Source organism: Anthonomus grandis, chromosome 3 (genome assembly GCF_022605725.1).
Source record: "Anthonomus grandis grandis chromosome 3, icAntGran1.3, whole genome shotgun sequence".
NCBI classification, from domain to species: domain Eukaryota; kingdom Metazoa; phylum Arthropoda; class Insecta; order Coleoptera; family Curculionidae; genus Anthonomus; species Anthonomus grandis.
Window position 1 is genome coordinate 17,838,925 of NC_065548.1, and position 16,030 is coordinate 17,854,954.

Sequence of the window (16,030 nt, forward strand, 5' to 3'; positions counted from 1 at the left end):
AAATTAATAAGCGAACCAAGAGGTAGTGGTTTAAAATTTGCATGGCACGTCAACCTTTTATGCGTTATCTTTGTGATAGGTGGCAGCCATTACGAACACCTCTTTTAAAGCGTGAAAAATATAAGATGTACAAGTCAATAAAGAAAGACCGTCGCGCTTAATTCGAGTTTAATATAGTCGAAGAGCTTTGGCGGTCTTGGTATTTAGTAATTGGTGTTGTCTTGTTAAAATAATTTTTATGTTTTTTTTTAATTTTAGGTGAACACTGTGAAAAGCAAGACCATTGCGCATCGCAACCGTGTCGAAACGGTGCCGAATGTGTGAGTGTGGGCGACTCGTATCAATGCACATGCGCGCCGGGGTTTACCGGTGCAAGTTGCAAGGAAGACAAAGACGAGTGCAAACATAAGCCTTGTAAGCATGGAAAGTGCCATAACACCCACGGGAGCTACACGTAAGTAGAACTTGTCTAATATATAACCCTTTGATTTTTTTCTCTTTTGCATAAATTTGGACAGGGTAATTTTCATTATTTCTTATTTTTCTTTGGTCAGCAAAACTCTATCAGAATTCAGTTCTTTGATGACTTTTAAGTATCAGTCACTTATTGTACCGTATTTTTCAGATGCTTCTTTTATTCTACCTTTCTTGCATATTGCTAATTTTTGTAAAACGATTTAGATGCAAATTCTATATGCTATCTGATGCTTTCATAGTATTTACTCCCTAAAAAATAATAAATACTTGAAAGTTTGATATTAATAATTTCATTCCGTAGAAAACTTTTTGATATCTTACACACACCTCTATTTTATTCCGAAAGTTGTTCTTCTCATTGCGCTCTTCGAAGGTTGGTGATCGAATTACTAGTGAAACAGTTGGTCCGAAAATTTCGGATGATAATTTGCTGAGCCATAAACGTAGATCCTTGATCCGTGAGTTCTATCTTCTCCCTATTGACCTTTTCCATTGAAATTTTCACTCAATCAACCGAAGTATTCAATATCTTAGTTTAAGGCGCTCTTTGGTGTTAGCATTAGCTGCTTGTTCATCTGCATTCTAATAAAAATGAAGACCTATACCATAGTATAAGGCTTGGGTTTGGATCACGCCTGATAAAGAAGTTCTCCATGCTTTCCCACTTCTTGATGGCATTTTCCTCGTCGAATTGTAACTATTATTCATAAGTGCCTCTAGATATCTAAAGGATGATATTTGTTCAACGATTTTGATGTGTATTTGGAGGGCAGCTTGTGTTTGCACTTTCGAGAAAACCACAAGTTTTGTTTTGGGGATGTATATATGTAGGCCTCGCTATACTTAACAATCACGTCTACAAGTTGCTGGAGTTCAGGAAGGTTGCTGGCAGTAACCACTGTATCGTCGGCATATCTTATATTGTTTATTTCTAGTGTTTTTAAGAGATTCCGCAAAAATATTTTCCTTACACAGATTATAGAGCAGCGGGGATACTATGCATTCTTGTCATACTCCTTTTCTTATGGCTCGTCTGACACGTTGTTCTCTATCCTTACTTGAGCTGTCTGGTGTCAATAGAAATCCGTAATAATTCATAAGTTGCCTTCGTCTACGCCTGTTTCTCTGAGTCTGATTTCTTCTAGTTTTTGGTGTAGCACGCTGTCAAAGGCTTTACGGTAGCCTATAAAGCAAGCGTATATTTCTACGTTTCTAGTCGCGTGCTCTCTGTGCAACTAAGCTAAGTGAGAAAAGAGCCTCGCACGACCCAAATCCGTTTCTGAAGCCGAATTGAGTATCGTCAAATTGCTGTTCGCATTTCTTAAATATACGGGTATGTATAACTCTCAGAAACGTTTTTAGTACATGAGACATTAAGTTTATTATGCGGTAATCATCTTTCCCGTTCTATAGATGTCTTTGAATAGATCTGTTGCGGCTTAACCCTATACCGTCTTCGTGGATTAAAAGTCTTAAGGTTCCAGCATATACCTCATCAAGCCTCACAGCTCCATTTTGTGTATTAGGATGTTATAGATGGTTTATTTCTTTTTTTTAGTAATGTTAGGGCCGTCACATTGATCTCACTTACTTGGAGGAGTTGTTTTGGTCGTTCATCAACATATTCTTCCTAGCATTTAAATTTTTTGTCAGGTGCCACGAGTATTAAGTTGTTAGCGTATTTCAGTATTCCACTGCTTTTTTGCGATTACTGCCTGTCATTTTATGTATGTAATGTTGGACGTGTTTTTGTTGTAATTTTTCGATTTCGCAGCATCTCTTTGCCAACCAATGTTCTTTTGCTTCTCTGCATTTCCTACGAATAATTTTGTTTAACTCTCTGTATCCTTAATATACAGGGATATTTTGAAATGTTGTATTAATTAATATGTTTTTGATCTGATGATATATTAATAACTCTATGTTCATTACGTCAGCAAGAGATTTCCAGTTATATGAGCGGCGATTATATATGGTGTATTTATTAGAGAAGGATTAAAAAAGACTCTATTATTTTCATTTTAACTTATAACTTGTTATTGCAAGTTAATATATTGTTTTCCGCAACCAAGACCTTAGTTGAAACCTTCTTCTTAATCCAGAGTAAACAGTGTAACAGCCATTAAGGGATATTAAGTGGTGCTTGATCTGATCTCTAACACTCGAGTGATCACTAGACGTAGTAGTTCTTGATAATAACCAATTTCTAGATATTAGCAGCTTGGGCTTCTGCTTGGTACCATATAACGTATTAGTAAAGTTTCCGTGATAGTTTGTCATAGGTGTTTTTGGAAAATTAATACTTTAAGCCTTTGCTACTATTTGTTATTGAGCGTAGTTATATTATTATATTACCTTTGCCTTTCTTGTCAATTTGTTTATGTATTATCTTTACGTAAAATGAATTGAATGCATGAAAAAAGATACATTAAATATTTGTAATATGAGCTATATATTTACCATTTTTTTGAAGCTCCTTATAGTCAAAGCAAAATAAATTTAAATCAGTTATAGTATTATAGAATAACGTTTCCATTTAAGCTATGCTTTAATAAAAGTTTTGTGGATTATATAGTTAAATGACAAAAATTTGTTACTAACATTACTAGCTCATAATTCAAAAATCCTAATAGTTGCAATAGATCTTTCAAAGAGAAATGTACACACCTAAATAATTCAGCAAGTTCCCTGACGATAATCCAAACATTATACAAACCGTGATTGCGTGTACCGTATGAGTCTTAAACAAAATCATAAAGCAGTGTAAAAAAGTTATAATATAATCTTAAGCATGGGAAATTTTTTTTTTGTTATAATTACATGAACGGCCGTTAACAAGCTTATTGTTTCTCGTCTTACACGCATTACATTATAATATATATTTATCTTATTAATGAATAGCGTAATATCCGTTAGGTGATCTTTGGAAACTAGAGTGTGCTATAAGAAATTGTTTTTTTTGTGACGACAAAACAGTATTGTATTGCTTGAGAAAAACTAAGTAACCCAATAAGATTTTAATGTAGCATCAATAAATATTCACAAAAAAAGTACATACTGTAATACAGAAATGCAATGACCATAAAGCAAAATCATTGAACTTCTGCATCCGAACGCAAATATCGAAACAAAACAGAAGAAAAAAAAATACTCAGACTTCAGGTTTTAAGTTTGAACAATGAATAAAGGTGAATTAGAATTTCAAATAAGGCAGGATGCCTTACAGTGTTAGTCAATATTTTCTCATAGCCTTCTGTGTCTAATATTGGAAATAAACATTGGGTTTATTTCACGGATATGGACTGTAAGTGCCCTGATACTACGAAAATTGCCTAATGCATTTAAATGTGATTTTTCTTATTTGTTAAAGCATGTCTAAGTTGCAAGAGCGAGCATATAAAGTATTTAAAAGAATTTTTTGGAAAATTCAAATAAATATATAGATTTTATAGATAGACAGACTTTATTTAAATTACCAATAGACCGGGGCTATTAATCCCTAAATATATTAGCGATAACATGTCGACTTTATGATTATAATTAATTTTAATTGAAATTCATATAATCAACTATAGAGCAAACCCATATACTAAAGTTTAATTAAGCTTAGTAAACATTTGATTAATGCTTATGGTTTTTAATTTGAAAAAACTCTAATGTTGCCGCAGGTGGTTATGCAAGTAAATCTCTTCAAAAGAGTTTAAATATATATCATGAAATTTTGATACACGACGTGTTCAAAATTGACTTGCGTAATTTAGATAATTAAATTTAACAAAATAGAATGATTATCCGAAAGATGAGCCCATCATAAGTATGCTAGATTAATTCACTCCGCTACTAATGAGTTTTTAATGCGCAATATTAATTTTCGCAGCTTCTAGAGAGGTCATTGATATCTTAACTCCACGCCATGTTTGCTGTTGTTTTATATTTTCTAAATAGGTTTTGAAGAAGGAATTTATAAAGTAAAGTTTAACGTTATAGAGGAATACATTCTATATAAGGAATTTCCCAGCAGTACATTTAAATAGAAAAAAATATTTTTAAGATAATAATTGGCAAGGATTAATTAAAAACAATTTCCTATATAGAAAGCCAAACAGTAAAAGCTATTATTAATTTGTCACTAAGAAATGACAATTTATTAAGTAATGAATTAAAACAGGAGTAGTAAACTTAAGTAAATGAACCGCTAAAAAAATTAAATAAGACCTTCTGCTGGAAGAAGACTTAGAGAGTATGATGACATTCCGGGATTTGTCAAGTATTTCTAAAATTTAAGGCATAGTTTTGTCTCAGAAGAATATATAATGGGCACCAAGTACATCTCGTAGCAGGTCGTAGAAGCCGGAGAGTCAGAGAGTTTTTACATACTACCAACATTCCCTAGATAGAATGACCACAACATCATTCAGATCTTAATCCTATTAAATACCTTTAACATATGCTCTGAAGAATTCGTGACCTGTGGCTGGAAATCTGGAAAACTTCAAAGATCCTTATTTCTAGTTAATGTATGATTTAAACAAAAAAAGTATTATAATAGTAAGTGAGTTTATGTTTTTTCATAATAATTTAAAAAAATATAATATAAGATTTTCAAATTAAGAACTACATAAGAATTGTAAGTTATTACATTACTTATAATAAAAAATGTCGGCAACTACCAAAATGCTTCTAATAAAAGTGCAATATTTAGCAAATGCATAAATGGTGTTACATGAAAGATAAAGACCTCTAAACAAGGTATTACTAACTTCTTGTGCGGTAACATTTTCTAAATTGTGTAGATACTGGTCCGTTTCACTGAGAGTCCCAATGAGCACAATTCACATGGACTCATTTACAACGCAGTCCTGTAAAAACTCATTTAAATTGCCTTAAACATCGTCGTTCACAAAAAAAGACATTACATTCACCACGCTGCGGTATGTCTTTGTCTAGCATACGAATGTTCCATGCAACTACACTTGTTACACGTTAGTGACAAGTTTATTTTTCTGGTTTCCGTTATCAGTAGGCTGGAAAGTTTTGAGAATTTTTCTCATGAAAATTGTTTATTTGTTTATATCAATTTGGGGCTACAGTTTATTTTGCTTTTGGAAGTTAAAATACCAATATTTAAAAATGAGGATGATCTTAGTTTTTAATTAAAAAGTTTCACTTTTTTATTATTTCTATGAATAACCAAAATGCATATGGTCTCTTTTTATTTATTCGTATGTAAGAAACCTATTATTTTAACCAGTCTCAATATACATCAATATAGCTCTGACATTAATATACAAGAACGTAATAATTGCAATTTACATACATGCAATCATTATAAATTAAAAAAGCCATACCGCCATTTTTGTTGGAGTGCACTGGTAGCCTTGGGCAAGGCCGTTAATTTTTTATATAATAATCCCGGATCTAGCGAAAGAAATCGTTACAAGTAGAGTGACAAACCCCATTAATCAATGGATTTGAATGGCGGTTTTATTGCTTCATATGATAGAAAAATAATCTAGCGGAAAATGCTTTTTGTTTGTTATAATGATAATAATTGTTATATTTAAATAATTAATGTTACTGCTACTTGTCAGGTTACTATGCTAAATATACGTTTATTAATGTGGGTGGGTATGTTCTTATTTCTATTTAAATATTTTTTTATTGGCATGTATATTTTATATACCTTCAGTATACTTATTAAATTGTTATAGAGAAACTATTATCACAGTCTAACAAAAAAATTGAAAATTAACAAAGTTGAAATCTATATACTTTGCTATTATATTCCATTTCATTTTGTTACATGAAATATTTTTATTATATAAATATTATCGTTTATTTTTCCTATACAGTTTTCAACTTCTCTTTGTATTGAAATCAATGTTTAATCTAGCTGGTGTAGTGTTTTGGGTAAGTAAAATAATTATAAATAAAAAAGTAGACCTAATATTCAAATATAAAAAACTGGAAAAAAATATAGCTATTACACAAGCAAAAATCCAGTAATAAAGAATCTTAAAGACAAATAGCAACAAATAAATTCTAAAAGGTTAATTCCTGAAAAAGATGCATTTTGATAACTTAAAAGTTGAAATAATTTTATAAAAGCTTATTATTTTATTGTAAAAACAAATAGCTAAGATATTAACTATTTTAAAAGAAAATCGAAAGATGGGGAGCATAGCCATTTAAGTTATGCTTAAAATGATAATGCGGGTTTCATTTCTTACTTAGTAATTCCGGTACATTTATAGTACGGTATGTACTATAGTATATTTAAAATCTTTTATTATTACACATGTAGTCTTTAATTTTTTAAGCATATTATTTATACATTTATTTTTAATTTAAAATTTCCGGTCTACATCACAAATACAGGGTAGTTCTTGATGGATTCAACTATTACTTAAATGTAGGATTCAATTTTCTGGAAAGATCTAAGGGTTAAGATAATATTTTAAACATATTTTAGAACTAAGTAAATATTAAAGTAAAAAGTTATCCTAATTAAAAGAAATTATTAAAGAGCAGATTAACTATAATCGAGTTATAGATTTAACTCTTATTTTTCGTAGACTTAATTTAAAAAGATATCTCAGCTTTACTGCCAAGTATTCTTTTAATCCCTACATAAAAAGGGATAAGGCGACCTCGCCTTTTTAGTATCGTATCCCATTGCTAGAACGGATCGAATGCAAAAGCTCTAGTACATTTTCAGTAAAATTTATGACCTAACATTTTATCATTTGTACTTAGTACCTATTCAAATGATTGCATCTCTCTCGAGCTATACAGAGTGTTCCGCCATACTGTGACACGGCCATACATTTCGATATTATCAAGCTGGTTTATTTTGTATCTTTGGAAAACCGGGAGTTATCTATCGGAATTCGGGGGACGAGAGAACAAGATTAGACCACCTAGATAAGTTTTAAGTAGAAAAGTAATTTATTAAGTAATAGTAGTGCAACTTTATAAGTGAATAGTCTAACAAAAAGAACCAGTTTCATATATTTGTTTAAATCCTTTTTTAAATCAAGCTTAGCGGTTCTACCTGCATGAAACGTTATCTTAGTATATTATACAAATTGTTAAGATGCATCCTCTATGTCGCATCCTGTCCGGAGAGTAACTTTAAATATTTAGACCTGTCTGACCAGTATTTTATGTTTGAGAATCCGAACATTGCTAATTGCTTGTCCAAACACAAAAAGCGATCTCAAGCGATGGACTCCAGGCAGCTTTTAACTTTTATTTTATTGAACCAAGGGGGTTTTGATCTTGATGGCCGTAATTAAGAAAAAAAGGCGTATTAAATAAATAAGTCTTTGAAATTTTTTATGAAGTTCTTTTAGGAAATCTACTTGAAGAATTTTATTACCTTAAGGATAAGCATGAGCTTTGTTGTTGATTTTTTTATCATTTATGGCTCATAAGTCAAAATATTTTTTTTTCCTCTTTTATTTATGACACTAAAAGATCAAGAGTATGTGAATAATTCATTTTACAAATCTACACCTACATCATTAAAATTTAAATATTTATTTTACTTTTAGGCACAACTTAAGTAGGTACGGTTAATATTTTCCTAATTTCTTAAATTAATTTTATGAAAGTTAATGGTTTAATAGGTAAAGGAACAGCAATAATATCCATTCACTATGGATTATGGGTAGAACAGCTTATGTGCACCTCATAATTATATAAATGATTAAGTCCATAGATCTTTAACTACCAGCTGAATAAATTTACAAATTTGCAACTTTTAAATTACGAAAATTTGATCTTAAAAACCGCTAACAACTATAATCCATTTTGTGTAAATGTTAAACATTTAATATTATTATTTTGTTTTTTATATTTTAAAAACAATTGTAGATATTACATATTTAAGTTATACCTAAAATAATGCTGGTGTAATTTTTAAACTTCATATAATGTAAACCCACAATTTCGAAACCTATATACTTTTTAAGCTTAACTTAAATGGCCATGACCAATATTTTATGAAATTACATACATAATTTATTTCGCCCATAGAAAATTTTAACTCCTAGCTAAATAAATTCCACGTGCAGTGCAAAAACAAAAAAAGGTCGCTTATATTGCAAATGTTTTCTCTATTTATAATCGTAATGAATTCATCCATACAGATCGGTACAATCGGTACTTTATTTACAATACACAAAGGACGTGTGTACGCTGCGTTATTTCCTTATTCGATTTTTAACCTATTGATTTTTTTTTGAAATCTAGAGCACTACGAGAGTTACTTTTTACAAGCTAAAGTTCAAACCTATTGCTATTATAATCCGAATTTGTCGTATATATAAAAGACAAATACATGTTTGGTCATGGTTAACCCAAAAGTAAGAGAACAAAGTATATGTTCCAAAAAACGTAGAACATTATTAGATTAAATTTTTTAAAGCAGCATAACAAGTTACTTTTTTCTACTAGATAATTTCCCATGCCATTAAACCGTGGTATGGGACTTATCCTATAGCCCGGACCATGGCCGAAAAAATACCTTGAAAACAATAAAAAACGTGTTTCGCCGTCTTAGGGACTTGATACACCTCTGTGAACCAGTCGCCGCAATTTCGATGACCCCCAGGGGTCAATGTGGGTCTTCGTAATAGTTCCGGTTTTTATTATATGGTCGCTTACACAATACAATGCGATGGGTCGACTATGCATGGTATTATTACCGGACCTATATAATTCTTTTTATAAAAATTATTCTAAGAAGTTGAATCAGAATATTTACTATATTAAACTAATACTTAAGTTTAGTATATTTATAGAGACAATAGCGAAAATTGTATGTTTACTAGAAAATGAAAATTGGAACCATTTAAGTTATGCTTAAAAATCATGTAGGTTTTGAAAATCACTCAAACGACAACGTTTTATAAAAGAATCTCTATATTTATATGTTTTGTATTGTGTCTACTAAAAAAGGATAATTAAATTTACTCTCCCAGTATACAACAAATGTATTTAAAATGTAAATCTGTTAGTATTATTCTTAAGCCAAGACCAATAATAATAATTATTCCGAGCCATACACCTCATTCATTTTAAGTAGAAAATTCCTGAAAGTCATTATACACTCGACGAATGACATATCTGAATACAAGTGCTGCACTTGAAGCTAAATATTTGAGTATCGAGACGGTTGTCGGAGCCACTTGAATCTTTAATTTACTAGCAGACCTGTATTTACTTATATATACAGTCAATAAAACAAATTTCTTCGGGTCATATATACTCTTGAAGAGTTACCATAAATAATATATTGTATTGTTGTATTTTTTCAATAAATTATTAAATTTATTTCCAAGGCAAAATACGTTCGTTGGAATGTGAGAGCAACCAACGACGATTAGCATTGTGTTTTAATAAATAAAGTTGAGTTTAGCTTATTGTAACCAATGGGCCATTAAAGTTACAAAATGATTTTATTTATTTTTATTTTACAGATTATCGCGTTTTTACATAACTTACTGCTTAATTGCGTTTTTTTGAATATCCTGATGACCTCTAGGCGCTATTATTCCAATGAGAAAAACAATTTAAGATAAATAGATATTTTTAATTTCTCCCCATTTTTTTTAAATATGCTCAATCACTAATTAATTTATATCCTGAACTCTAACATAATGCTCATTGCTTTTTTTGCATTAGTTAATATTTTTCAAACTTGTGTATCTTTAAAATTGGTATTTATAAAGTGAAATTTAAGAGGCAAATAATACCTTTCCAATTCTTTCCTTGATTAAATGATAATACGGCCAAATAAAGGCCGTTTTAATTGGCCTTTAATTAAGAAGGATTTCTATGAAAACGCGCTGCCGTAAAGGACGTAAGAATCAGCCGCAAAAAATCCGGTTAGTACGTGTTACGACACGGTGTATCAGATGCCTTACAGGGATCGAAGAGTATGTCTCTAAGTGTACGTGTGCTCAATAAACAATTGCAGATTTCATTAGGTTGAGAAGAATTAAAAAAACTATTTGTTAAATGGTTGAAGGGAAGAAAAGTTTTATTAGTTTACACAAAGAAATAATGATACTTAAAATAAAATCTTTACGTGACCACATTCAATTTGTTGGATTTTGTCTTTATTTGTTCCTTTTCCATAAGATTAGAAAACAAATAACCATTGAACATCGAGAACACATATCCTTTCCAGTAATTACCTTAGCTAGTTGTATTGATCAAATATTGTGTAAAAATAAATACAGGAAATTACTAATCGACATATCCAATTTTTAATATTCACGTAAATTTTATAAGAAATTTATTTGTTTATTATATGTATAATTTTCTTTTTGTAAACCACAGGTATTAAATTTAAGTGATATGTCCAAATCAGCATTCGTTATTATTAAGGCAAAACCATAAAACTTTCTTTGTTCGATGACGCTTTCAACAAAAAGTAAAATACCTACTATATTAATTATACAGCAAAAAGTGTTATTTGTTCGCTACTGTAGCCACCGGCGATAAGAATTTCAATACTGAAGAGGAAATTAAAGCAGGTGCACGAAAGAATGACTTGAGAAAAATGTCTTCTGGTAGATTTAAGAAAAAGAGAGATTAAAATAATTAATTTATGTTTACTCAAGCTCATGATAATCGAGCCACAAATCATAAAAAAAATTAAACTTTATAAACATGGCGATAAATTATTGAAGATTTAAGAGGCTTAAAGGAAGTCGTAAAAATACATATATCAGGATATCTATACATATGAGAGTTACTGAAATGTAATCATAGAAATTATTTAGTTGCAGGCCAAAATTTGGGTCATGTTGCCTTTATAATACGGTAATTATAAAATTAATAGCAAATGGAAATTCTTCAGCCAGACTACTAGACTTGGACGAATCTTAGAATATCTTTTGAATATTCCACTAAAAACCCTTATTCCGGTACTTTTTTTTTGAGCCAACCCCTATACATTAAATATATGTACTTATTCTCACTTACTGAATGTATGCCGGTCATTTTCTCACGCTGCTACTTTATATGCATAATAACACGTATTTTATTAATATTTCGCATAGTTATCTCAGAAATTAATTAAATGTTTTTTTTGTGTTATTCCGGTCATAATTCACTATCTGTTCTGTAATACTCACTAGTTTAACCCAATATACAATAGCTTAACCTCATTTGGCTCTTGCAAGACTAGCAGTTCGTCTTCTTTTTTTTTTGTCTTTTTCTTCGTCTTCCTATTCTTCTTCTTGTTAGTTCTATTAAATTACTGGAAACAACTGTCAAATGACTTTATTTAATTCCTCAATTTTCCCCTTATCATTACAACCATAACTGAATAAATTATATCTCTTCTTGGGGAACATTATTGGATAAATTTTGTGGCAAAGGTATATCCTAAACTACTAGTTTAATTAAATTTTAGCTCTTTAAGAAGGCTTAGGCATTCTTGAGCATTTTATAGGTAGTGCATTCATTGATGATGATGCGCTCATAATTTCATATTATTTCAAGATTTAAAAAACATTAAATTTTGATTCAGCAGTGAAGTGTTGCTTGCAAGAGTTCATTGCTGTATATCTTGAAGTTCATATGTAAACAACAAGTCGGATAATTAAGAAATGTGAAGTAGCTACCGTGAAACACCCGTAACCCTAAATGAAAATTTAGGAAAACATAAAAAGTACAAGGAAGTAGCTAATTCCTTGCTTAATTTGTTTTAATTGTGCTTATTGCAAAACATTCTGTTGCTAGCTTAAAACAACTACTTGACATGCTTAAAAAATTTTAATCTTATATAACTAATCATAAAATGTATTGAAATTTGCTGTTTAAATTGGTTCCGTATTTAAAATGACATGTCAAGGAAAGTGAGAATCACACCAACTTTTTATATTAAGTCCTCATTCACCCTATCTAGAAGAACTTGTCTATCCATGTCATAATAAAGTAAAGCGGTATCATCAGCAAAAGCTTCACAAAACCATTTCTTATTAGTGATAAACTAAAGCGGAAACAGAAGCGAATCTTGGCGAGAACTTTGTGGCACTGAAACTCACTTCGGCAAAGGAAAAGATACCGAAAATAATTTTTTGGGTCCTGTCATTAGTGAGATAAGATCTAAGCCATCTCTGCATATATCCCTTGAAATCATTAACTTCTAGCTTTTGCGCAGTATTCTATATGACACACAATCAAAGGCTTGTGCTAAATCATAAAACATTACCGTGACCTTATGTAGTTTTTACAAAATTTAAATGGAAAATCTATTTTCAATCAAAGATGAGATTCCCATATAAAGTGCTATACATACTAAACCGTAGGATGCAATACCAATATCTCGAGTACCAAAGTAAAGCAAGGTGGGTGTGTGATGCAACAATGCACCTCCTTACCCGGCATACTGCAATTAGTTCGGTACGGCTTTCTAATACATTTTCTTTGTCTTGCGGTACCATAACAAAGCCGATTATAGTACTTTAACAGCCCTGCACAGTCTTAGCGTTGATTTACCATGGGCAGAGCCTCTAAACTTAATCAGACTGTGGGGTCGTTAGTCAGCCGATTTGGTGCCGTTGTATGTGCCGCATTGTTCCCCTTAATTGGCGCTTAAAAAAAGTCTTTTTGTAATATACTACTACAATATTTCTTCGTATGTTAGAGCCATTGTTATTCCAATCGACGTGTAGGTAGTCGTGGAACATGGATATTTATTTAGGCAATGAGTTTTTTTCTTATTCAGAATGTATATTCTTTAATCACTTAAAGGTTATATGGTTATTTTTAGATGTACCTGCAGTGAAGGATATACCGGGCAGAATTGTGAAAACGAATACATACCATGTGATCCAAGCCCTTGCGATAATGGCGGCCTTTGTCGGCCAGGTGATAAGCATAGTTATACTTGCGAATGTCCTTCTGGTAAGTACAATATTTTATATATTTAATAAGGTTAAAAAACGATTTCTTGGAAAAGTCAATTTTACCTAATAAGGTACCTACAGGTAAGTTCGATACCTTTGCATAGTAATGGGTCTTAAATAAGCGCAGTTTATATTCGAGTATTACGAGGTTACGTAGTTTTGAGATACTTTTTTTATAGAATAATCTATAAAATATGAAATATCTTTAGAAGATATATCAAGTATTTCATGAAAAAAGTAAATTAATATAAGTCAGAATCTAAGTTTCTTCAAAAGCTTCTAATACCAAATAAATAATATTATATTCGAGATCTTTAGCCCCAAATAGCAAACGTTTATGTAGTCTAGCTGGTGCTAAATAATTTAATTAAAATAGCTTTAAATTAGTATTTTAAAGCGATCTCAGATAAACCATAATCCTTGAATGCGGATTTCCAGTCTTGGATAAATGTTGTATACCGATGTATGGTTAAAGGCCAAAAGACTGGGGTTTTTCAACAAATAATCAACAAGAAAATCAACATAATCAACACTCTAATTGTATTGCATTTGTTAAAATTCCGAATAGATTAAAAAATCAAGCATTTTTATGCATTTTTACTATATTTTCCAGTGATTGTAATAGGATGTTCTGCAGAAGATTTGCTTTAGCTAAAGTGATTTTTTTGTATTGTATATAAGTAAATAAAAGTATATTCTTGATTTGACAGGTTATCCAAAATTATCCTCCACTTTAATATGTAGAAGTAACAATAACCAATATTTATAATTTCTTAAAACTTACTTGATTTATACATAAACAAAAATTCTCAACACTTGTACTAATTTGAATTCTCATCATGCTAAACAATAAAAGCCGTACTGTTTTTCCTTTTTGGTCGACAGCCGTAACATTCCGACCGCCATATGCTTCAGACGTATGTAAGTACATATCGAGGATGACTTGAATGACATGGCATCGAGTACCTCGCCTCAAAATCAATAGGTACTACAATGTTTTATTTGTATATTGTATAGTATTCACGTTTGTTGGTACACCATTCTGACATCTTAAATGACATAAGCAATACATTTTTTTAGTACTGTAATGTTCATGTTTTAATGTATTTTTGTGGGAAGTTAGTATCTGTATTAATTTTTGCCAAAGTTATTAATAAAATATATTTTTATAAAATATATCAATTTATCCTAGATACCAAAAAAGGTCTTGAATGGAAAATATTTAATGATATAATGCGTTATAAGTTTAACTAACGTCATTTTGAAAATCTGCTTAAATTGAAGATTGAGAATTATAATTCTACTTTGAAGTCCTTCAATGTGGTTTTTTAATGATTAATTTGTTTTATTTCTATAAACATTTTTCTATGGTCTAATATATAGAAAAATCGCACTTTTGTACTTATATTAGATGTGCCGAAAAAAACCTGCTTAATTTTTATACAAAAGCATGCTTTTGTTTCCTGATATTCAGTTAAAATTTAACTCAAATAGATCGGTTAAAAGAAAAGTAATAAAAAATTATTTTAGTTGAACCATGTTCTTCTTTGGTATATCTTTTGAGGAAATGAGGTCAGTTATATGAAATATACAAACCTATTTATATTTTAAGGAATATGCTGCTATTACTGGTACGTAAAAAATTTGTTGTTATGGCTTAATTTCAGATGCTTTGCGTTATTAGTGATTTAGGGCTAGAAAAACATTGAAACCTAGGAATAAATTTATGCTCAACTCATTTATTTATCAATCTAGGAGCGAAAATAAAAAATTTTAAAATACCTTAAAATAAGTTTTCAAATATTTCTACCAAATTCAGTTTTCGCAACAAAATCTTCTACGTTCTAAATTTCTAATCTAGAATCACTGCATCTAGTGTTACTGGTAATTTACTTTGTAAAAATTTTAAATATGTCTAATATACAGTAAGCCTGTCGTCTTAGGATCGGTTAAAACTTATCAGGAGTAGCTGATAATAATATCTGACTGTTAAATAATAATACGAAATAGGCCGTGCGTAAAATAACAAAAACAAAATATATCAGGATCCAAATCCCAAATGCAGGAAATTCTAAACCGCAAAAGTATTACTTTGTATCTGTGCTGCCGGTGATAAGCGACATACAGAAAAAGCGACAGGCGTAGGCAGTACCAAAACAGTACTCCTTACCGTGGGAATGCTGAACGGTGCTTCTAGACCTTAATCGCGGATTTGGCAATAGTACTGATATTATTTGTTTGTTGGTCTATTGTGGTCAAGTGATAAGGGAAAAATTTGCGTGGTAAGATTCTACGAAGTTATCTTTATCGGTAGGTGTGGGAAAAATATTACAATTGTATTGTTTTGAACTTACGTAAAAGTGCTGTCATTTATGAGCATATGAATATATTTTCAAGATGAATATATAAGCTGTTACAAATTCGGAACCTACTATTGGGATTTTGGTAACTATAGGATATGTAAAAAGTTTAAATTTGGCAATTTGTAATATGGTGTCAAAAAATATGAAAATTCTTAAGCTAAAAGCAAAATTTCGATTCCTCTTTTTTGTCGGCTATTGCATGGTTCTTTGAGTTTTATAATACGAGTCTTGTTTTTTGGTTATCTTCATAAACTATCTTTC

General features: G+C 30.6%; 1 protein-coding gene across 1 annotated transcript in view; it reads left to right on the plus strand.

Annotated features, from left to right (window-relative positions):
* Positions 1 to 16,030, plus strand: part of LOC126733841 (neurogenic locus Notch protein) — a 143,232-nt gene that overhangs the window by 57,310 nt on the left and 69,892 nt on the right. Inside the window, exons 4-5 of the mRNA XM_050437253.1 lie at positions 259 to 454; positions 13,271 to 13,404. Of these exons, the coding sequence (XP_050293210.1) occupies positions 259 to 454; positions 13,271 to 13,404 (330 nt within the window). The remainder of the gene's footprint in view (positions 1 to 258; positions 455 to 13,270; positions 13,405 to 16,030) is intronic.